This window comes from Sphaerodactylus townsendi, linkage group LG11 (genome assembly GCF_021028975.2).
Source record: "Sphaerodactylus townsendi isolate TG3544 linkage group LG11, MPM_Stown_v2.3, whole genome shotgun sequence".
In the NCBI taxonomy this organism is placed as follows: Eukaryota; Metazoa; Chordata; class Lepidosauria; order Squamata; family Sphaerodactylidae; genus Sphaerodactylus; species Sphaerodactylus townsendi.
In genome coordinates this window covers 39988227-39997225 of record NC_059435.1, presented here as the reverse complement: position 1 = coordinate 39997225, position 8999 = coordinate 39988227, and the positions used below count along the sequence as shown (strand labels likewise).

General features: G+C 38.3%; 1 protein-coding gene across 1 annotated transcript in view; it reads right to left on the bottom strand.

Annotated features, from left to right (window-relative positions):
* Nucleotides 1-537: 537 nt before the first annotated feature.
* The window catches only part of HIBADH (3-hydroxyisobutyrate dehydrogenase), an 89992-nt gene continuing 81530 nt past the window's right edge, over nucleotides 538-8999 (bottom strand). Inside the window, exons 7-8 of the mRNA XM_048511500.1 lie at nucleotides 4193-4349; nucleotides 538-1444 (exon numbers count right to left, since the gene is read on the bottom strand). Of these exons, the coding sequence (XP_048367457.1) occupies nucleotides 1286-1444; nucleotides 4193-4349 (316 nt within the window). The 3' untranslated portion in view covers nucleotides 538-1285. The remainder of the gene's footprint in view (nucleotides 1445-4192; nucleotides 4350-8999) is intronic.

The following is an 8999-nucleotide window of genomic DNA, read 5'->3' as shown; positions in this document are numbered from 1 at the left end:
TTCTCCCAGGAAATAGCAATAGGTTGCAAACAGTTGTATATAATTTATTAATCAGTACTTGAGTGCCACTGGCAAAAAAGATGTAAGCTGAACTGGCAGGAAACTGAGTCATGTATATGTATGCACAAACCAAAACATGGAGGCCCATTTCACAGATGAAATCCAAGAACCAATGGAACCTATAACAAGTCCAGGAGGAGGATACTGGATTCCTGTTATATTTTATATTGCAATTTTTTATTCCAAGAACATGATTAATCAGTTCTAGTATCATTTTTTTTCTTGTCCTCATGTCTCTTTGTGTGTTCATGCATGTGGGGCCAGGTTAATGATGTTGAAAGATTAATGGGCTTACATACAGACTTGAGTCCTCTGGATTATGGTTATCAGTTTCAACGCTGTTGGATTGCGTTATCATATATACAAATAAGTAGGGAAAACATAAAGAATGCACTTGGCTTTATAGGTGCTTGTTTCTCTGTACAGGTGCTTGTTTCTCTGTACGCACAGAACTCAAAAGCAAACAGACACAATTCATAGTGGTCATTTGCCATCTTAATTTTTATTGGATTTCAAAGAAAAGGGGTTGACTTATTTAGATTTATAATAATGCAGTATTTGCCTAAAACAAGTGTATACCAAGTGAGGTTAGTAGACATAAATATTTTGAAAATGTGAAAAGGGTTAAAAATGTACAAAATTAGATTGGCAAAGAATAGTGTACAAATACACACAGAGAGACACCTGTTATTTTAATGATGGCTGCTACTTAAAACCATATGGGTAGTAGCAGCTTTCCAATAAATGATGTACATTTCTTAATGTAACTTTCCACCACTATTCTCAGGAGAAATCCACAATAATTAAGCCAGTACTAGATTAAAAAAAATATCTATCAGAAAAATTCTTAATCACAAGAATCTTCCCTCTTTCTCTTTTTAAAGGTGAACTGTTTCATTAGAAAGGAATTTCAGGTATCAGTCCCTTTAATCACAGTTCTATCAGCACAGCTGAGAATAATATCAGTTTTGCGTGCAAATGATGTGCTTCCTGTTGACTCGAATTTGGCTTTAAACCAACTATGTTTTTAAATCAGTTATGTATAGTTGTTAAAGTTTTTTTAAACCCTTTCACAACCTGCTGTTTTAAACAATAGATGTTAAATCCAGGAGTCTGTAATAGGTATAGGTGAGATCATGATTCATGATCTACACCTCAGTAATTATAGCAAGAAGGCTCCACACAGAACTTGGTTTCTAGTAATTGTCCTTCATCAGAAAAGGGCTCACAAGTTTTCTTCCTCTCGTAAAAATTGGAACACGGATGAGAAATCTTTCTGGGCATAGCCTTTGGCACACATGATCCTGTAGACTTGGTGGGCAACAGATCCGAGAGGGACTGGCGTCTTTGTGTTGGTGGCAGACATCTGAGCTAAACTAAGATCCTGAGATTTAAACAAAAAAAAAATAGGATAAGGAGGAAGAGAAAGAAAAGAAAAAATCATTAGAAGAAGCTGTTCCTGTTACTCTACAGCAAAACTATAACCAAATACAGGAGCAGGCTTATTAAAAAATCACAGCACTGTTAAAGAACCAAACAATCAAATAATAAAACCTCAACAAGACACTACAAAGTTCAACAAGGATTCTTTGAAACACAACCCAGATATAATTTCACAAAAATTCTGTCCATCCCTAAGGATACTTCAAAAGTTTTAGTCCTTGCCTTGTTTGGAAATATAGCTTTCTCAAGGATACATTTGTGTTTAGCTTTTCCCCATTCTTGTTGGCTGCACTGTATTTTGGAAAAATGAAGTATAGTCTTTGGACTGGATGTAACCATCACTCTACACAAATGGTTGATTTTTATGAATAAAGTAGATTTGTCAGCATTTGGAATATATTTAACATTAATTGAACCTTCTTAACTAGATTGACTAGGTAGGAAAAGCATTAACACACTTTTTTCTACCTGAAAACAAGCCAGCATGATGTAGTGGTTAAAAGTGGTGGACTCTAATCTGGAGTCCACTAGGTTTGATTTCCCACTCCTCCTCATGAGCAGTGGGCTCTAATCTGGTGAACAAGGTTTGCTTCCCAATTCTTCCACATGAAAGCCTGTTGAGTGACCTTGTGTCAGATTCCCTGTTCAGATAATAAATCACTTGATTGGTTCAAGGCTTTTACTGAAGACATGTCAGGAACAAAGAAAGAGAGTTCTGGCGAAAACTGTGCCAAACTCTTGATAATATGAGTGCAAGATCCCCACCCCCACACGAGAAGCAAACAGTTTACATTGTCCGGCCTGGAGGCTCATCTCAGCCGCAGAACTCCAAAGCCACAGCAAGAAGTGTTAAAATAGCATCTGCAAAAGCAAAAGTGATCCCCCCCCCCCAACGGCCCCATCATGACACCTTGGACTAGTCAAAGGTCTCTCAGAACTTTCTTAGCCCCACCTACCCCACAAGATGATTTTTGTGAGGAGGAGAAATAAAGGCAATTGTAAACTGCTTTGAGGCTCCTTACAAGCAGAGAAAAGTGGGGTACAAAAAACATTCTTCTTCCTCCTCCTGGACTCAATTTATGCACCAATTTAGGAAGCTTATCTTGCCAGTGTTGTTCTCAAGGTAAAGATCAAAAACAGGCCTCCAAAGATCTGGAGGTGCAGTAGTAAGTGTACATGGCACCAGTGAGAGGATCTGGGACAGAATAACATCTCTTGTCGTTTGTTAGGATTTTCCCCCTGCTGCTGCCCTTTCAGCTTGAGATATAGCAAAATATAATTGAAAGACTCTTTGATCCAAAATGTAAATATAGTTGTGAAAGAAAATGTGTGCATTTTTATTAAATATCTATCCCCATAGACCATATTTCGGTAAACAAGATTTACAAATAATTCAGGCGACAATATTGAGCAGAATTGTGATGTTCATTTATTTGGGCCTGTTTGGTTCCATTTGGTCCCCTTAAAAATACATATCATGCTTTGAGGTATGGAAATTGCTAGCAGGATTCATGCCCATGTTGTCTAGTGAAAGCTTGTCTGGAAAAACTGGTTCAAATAATCAAAATATTATTGAAGGAGGGCAGAGTGAGAAACAACTTCCAGTCAAACAAGTGTTTAAGAACAACTTTAGTAAGAGCTCTTCCCACCCTCAACTAAAGATGTTCCTGTGTCCAATCTTTCTTTAGCCAGGGGCTGATTAACCATTTGCTCAATCTAACTACCCTCAGAGCCTGCACTTGTGGCTTTGGATAACACTCTCAAGAGAGTGACCAACAACAACAGCTTTTTTTGTCATACAAAAGCAAAAAATTACAAAGCAGATGTGTATAATAAAAATTACCAGTGAGTTAAAAAAACACTTAGAAATTCTTATCTCAAGAATGAAATTTGCAACATTCTCACAAAAAAAGGGCATCAGAACTATTCAGGAGATACGGAATTTAGTAACATTCTTGCCATTGGGAACACTGCAAAAATGTAGTTCATATATTTCATCTGTATCCTATCATATTTGGGGCATACAAACAGAGAACGGTCAAGTGTTTTGACAGTAACCAAATCAAGAGAGTGACCAAGTGTGTGGGACCCAAGAGGTTTCAGGATTGAGATTACACACATGTCTAAAACACACTCCATAAAACATCGAACATCTACCATTCAGAGGTGCGAAAAATGTAACCAAAGGGTTCCTGAAGAATAGCTTCATGATGAATCCTTGGAAGAGTGTTTCAAATAGAAGATGTGAGCAGGCTCAGTAAATTAAATGCAAAGAGGCGGCGTTGAAGAACTGGGCTTGTGGATTGCTAACTTCGTGGATCTGAGATTCTGATATGTTAGTTATTTCTTCTATTTTCATCCCAGTTTCAGCAAAAATCAGTTAATTATTTTTAATATTTTACATGTTTTATTGTAATTGGTGATTTTACGCAAGATTTTTAATGTACTGTTATTAAGCCTTCAGGATAGGGATTCGATGCAACCTAAATGGCTAAATTTCATGTTTTCTTCCATACCAAGAAGAAAATTCTGTACATCAAAAGCCTGATGTACTGTTAAGAACAGACCAGGAGGAAAATATTACAGAACAAGCCACAGTTCTGTACAGAACATTATATATATAGAAGCTGGTTTCACATTTAAAACTATTAAATCCTGCTGAACCAATAAATAATATGGATATACATACCTTGGCCATGAGCGTTGTTCCAAAGCCACCTTGGTAATTGTTAGCAGAAGGTACGCCTTCCATTACTCCTGGCACAGGGTTGTAAGTATCGCTTGACCAACAACGGCCTGAGCTCATATTTAGGATTTTGGCCAGTAGCTTTGGGTCAAGACCAAGCCTGCCAAAGGTCAAAGAAGACAAGTGTTCATGTCAAAATGTGCTCGTCAAGGGTGACTTATTTTTATACGATGCCATTTCTCTACCTTTATTTTAAAACTTGAAAAATGATCCACACAATGGATATTGGGATGGAGGAAAAAGGAAGAGTATTCCTTAAATTAAAGGACATCAATCCTTATACACTTTTTGTGTTTCTACTTTCACCTCACAATTCGCATGGAAAGTAAAGGGTCTTCAGAATGGGAGCGAATGCATCTTTTTCACAGTTTCTGAACATACATACTTAAAATTCAAATACTCTTGGAAATTGTCAAAACCATTTTAATTCAGAAAAAAACCATTTTCAAATCAAAAGGATGAAGGAAAGCTCCACAGTCGGAATACTAATTTTAACACATCTTCTCCATACAGGACATTTTACTATTACAAACTTCCTTTTTATTAAATCTATTTTATATTCTTTTGCTCAAGAGGCAAGACTGCACAGAAGTGTGACATACGCTCTCTCTGTTTTCAGAGACATGCATGATAGTTCTGGGTCAATTGCTGAGAAGGTTACTGATCCTGATAAAACAAAGCTTGTTGAAGCAGAAACATCATTTGTTCTACCGCCATCAGTGAGTGGTTGGCACAAGCCACCGTTCAGTTGAGGGTAGATTGTAAAAGAAGGAAAAATGTAGCAAAAATATTTTAATACAATAGTCTTTTGAAGCTGGCATAATCTTGCGGTCGTTGCTAATGAGTTGCAAAGTGCCATTTTATAGCAATTATACTAGTGACTGTAATCAGAAACAGCAACTTCTAGAAGCTGGTTTCACATTTAAAACTATTAAATCCTGCTGTACAAATATTTGCATAACAAGGGATGAGAAAATAAGCCATAGAACAGCAAAGGATCCACATTGATTTAACTCGTAATACAACATGCTAATGAGGAAAAATAAGAATATGGACTATTTTTATGACAGAGTTCAGAGTTTTCTTCACTTCCTGGAAAGAACTTCTCATGCAAGCAACGTTAAGTAAAAGACTCTAGCTTTAAAAGACTTACCAAGCCAATATATGGCTTGCAATAAAAGGAGAACTTTCCTTGCTGTTGCAAGCAGTGCACATATATCAAGGTAGGTAGTATGATATGAAAATATATGTAAATACAAAAAAGGGAAAAAATGTAAATAAATTTCAGGGCCCAGTGTCACTGGTACTCTTATCAGTGAGTATTTCTTGTACATGATAACCCTGCCATCTCTGATCTCAGGCTCAATTACTCTTTCATAATATTTTTTTCATACTTAATTTTTTGAAAACAGTGCAGCTTGTTACCTAACTTGCACTTTTCAGGCTAGTCGTTGATATTAGGACTGAACCACTATCAAATGGACCGATGTTAGGACCAGAAAATGTATTTATTTTTGTTTAAAATGTTTCTCTTTGGAAAAGCAAGACTTGATCATTATGAAACAAACTGCATTTCTGTCTTGCTTTTCCAAAGAGAAACATTTTAAACAAAAATACATACATTTTCTGGTTTATTTTTTCCAAGCGATTCACTAAGAAAAATAGCCATAGTTGTTGATAATTTGATGAACCATGGCACAGGTGTCAAACTTGGGCCTTCCAGATGTTATAGACTACAGTTCCAATCATGCTGGCAGGGGATGATGGGAACTGTAGTCCATAACATCTGGAAGGCTGCAAGTTTGACACCTGTGATGTATGGGAGTGTTTAACACTGCGCTGAAAGTCATGGACACATGAAACTGGTTTATACTGAATCAAACCACTAGCCCCGTGGTGGCGAACCTTTGGCACTCCAGATGATATGGACTACAATTCCCATCAGCCCCTGCCAGCATGGTCAGTTGGCCATGCTGGCAGGGGCTGATGGGAATTGCAGTCCATAACATCTGGAGTGTCAAAGGTTCACCACCACTGCACTAGCCCATCAAAGTCAGTACCGTCTAAGGCTGAAAACAGATCTCCAGGGTCTCAGGCTGTCTTTCAATGTCTTTCATATCACCTGACTACCTTGTACGTCAAACTTGAGATGTCAGGGATTGAACCTGTGACCTTCTGCATGCCAAGCAGATCCTCTACCATTGAGTCACAGCCCCACCCAGCATAAAGGGTACCTAAAGGTTTCACACCTCTTGTTACTAAAGTCAATACACATAGATGCTATCATTATACCATCCTCCGGAGCAGACCTTCCTTCAACTATAGTACTCATCGGATGCTTCTGATAACTTCCCGCAGAGCTTACTCTACTACACAGCTAATGGACAAAAACAAAGTTCCCCTTATTACCCATTTGCAAGTCAAACATGAACAATTATCACAGCGGGATTTTCATGAAATGCCTGTAACATAAAATATACTTGAAAATCAAGGATATTGTAGGTACACCCAATTCTCAGATATGGATTTTGAAAGAAAACGTTGAAGTAGTCCAGTTTTCAAAATTATGTTCTCTTACACACTATGCAGTTTTCTTCAAGCGGCTATAGATTCCCCCCCCCCCCCCAATCCTTCCTTTTTTATCCCTTGCAGCAAGTATATCATTAAAAAGAGCAAGTTAGAGGTATTTTGCATTTCATCTTTCTGTGGATTCATCTACTAGGGCATAGATAACTGACAGCTAAAATTAGATATGTATTAAAATCAGTTACTGAAGAAGTCCTCTGTCTTTCACTGTGCCCAAAGCTTGTAATGGTCTGAAAGCGGGTAGAATATACAGTAATTGTCATTCAGTAAGAGTCTATCCTAGAAAGTCATGCTTCAGTGGAGAAGACTGAGTTTCCATTTGAAATCAACAAATTAATCCAAGACAGGTATCTGAAAGGGCAAGTTTAATAGGAAGCAGCTACTGGGCTCTCAACCATGATAAAATGTTATTGCTGTTTCCCTGTAAATTGGCTTGGAACATATGATACTTTCTGCATAAGAGCTCTACTGCTGTTCAAGAGATATACTGCTCAAGCTATCAAAACGATGACAGTCTGTCAGTCCCCATAATAACTTGCCACCGGACATGGCAAGATAATGTGCATGCGCACATGCATTTACAATGGACAAGGTGCTCCACATGGGGAGGAATGGAAAAAAGGGAGGAAAAGCACAATAAACCAACGCAGTTTATGCCGCACCCCTTCAATAATTGTGGCACACGATTCACATAAAAACCCTTCAACGTCTTCATAAGAGAACCGAGAATCAGAAAGGACAAAGCCAGTCTTAATAAGGAAAAGTTTAAAATGTTGCTGAAAATTTAGAGAACTCCTAAGTAGCTAAACTTCAAAGGTTACAATAATACATCCTTTCAGGGACTGGTTCTGGAATTAAAAGGTACAGAATTTTTGACTGAAATCTTGAAAAAGTCTGAAGTTTTGAGATCTCTCAGATTTGGCCTTCTCATAACTTTGGAAAGCAGGTATCAGACAACTAACAAACTGCTAAGACAACAGAATTTGCTAGTAAGGATATCATCCTCATCGAATATTTGTCTCAACCTAATTGCTCCTTAAATTCCAGGTCATCTATCCGAGAAGTCCAACTAGCCAATCCTAATGCCATCTGAGCAAAGCCAAAATTTGTATTGTTATATAAGCAGCAAAAATAACTAAAAAGCTTCATTGCATATGAAGAGACCACAGCTCAACAACAGACCACGTACTTTGCATGCAGTTCAGCCTGAGAAATCTTAGGTTAAGAGCTTCTCAGGTAACAAGAACTGGTTAAGAGCTTTCTCTGCCTTGTGACTCTGGGAGAGCTATGCCCAGAGGTAACAGCGAGCTAGATTGGGCCAATGATGGTACAAAGCACAAGCATCTTATGGACGTACAGGGGGCCTTAATTCTAGAAAACAGTCAGCTGAGCAGGATCAGATGGGCCAACAGGAAAGGCAAAAAAAAAAAAAAGAAACACATTCATATACAACCAGTTTCAGCATTCTGAAATACCTTTAGCCCTTTGGATTTGAAATCTAGCCTGTTTAAACATTTCAGATGTTCGTACAACTTATCTAATAATACTAATTTCTTCTTCTTAATGCATACTACAGCATAAAAAGCAGTGATGTTAATTTGGAAATTATCTAGATACAAGCTTGTGTGTGATGGGGGTGGGGGAGGGGGAATAACATGGAGAAGGACAATGAGGAAACTCCCCCTACCATCTGCCTCTCCTTTCTCCAAGCATTTAGGACTGGATTTCTCCTGTCATCACTCTTCCTTTGAATGGACTCTCAGCTGCTCTGGATATCTGACCTGAATAGCCCCATTAGCCTAATTTCGTCAGATCTCAGAAGCTAAGCAGGGTTGGCCCTGGTTAGAATTTTGGATGGATGACCTCTGAGTCATGACACAGAGGCAGGCAATGGCAAACCACCTCCAAATGTCTCTTGCCTTGAAAACCAAATGAGGTCGCCATAAGTCAGCTGTAACTTGATGGTGCACGAAAGCACGCACGCACCCTAGTCTCCCCATCCTATTCGCCTGAAGAACATTTAAGGTGGCTTGCACATTCCGGCCATCCTTGACAAAAAAAAAATCAGCTATTCCAGAGTTAGCTGTATGAAGAATGGTCATGAAGAATTACCACGGAGGACTGTGACTATGTCTTGCCCCTGAAGGGAAAATCAGCACTCAGA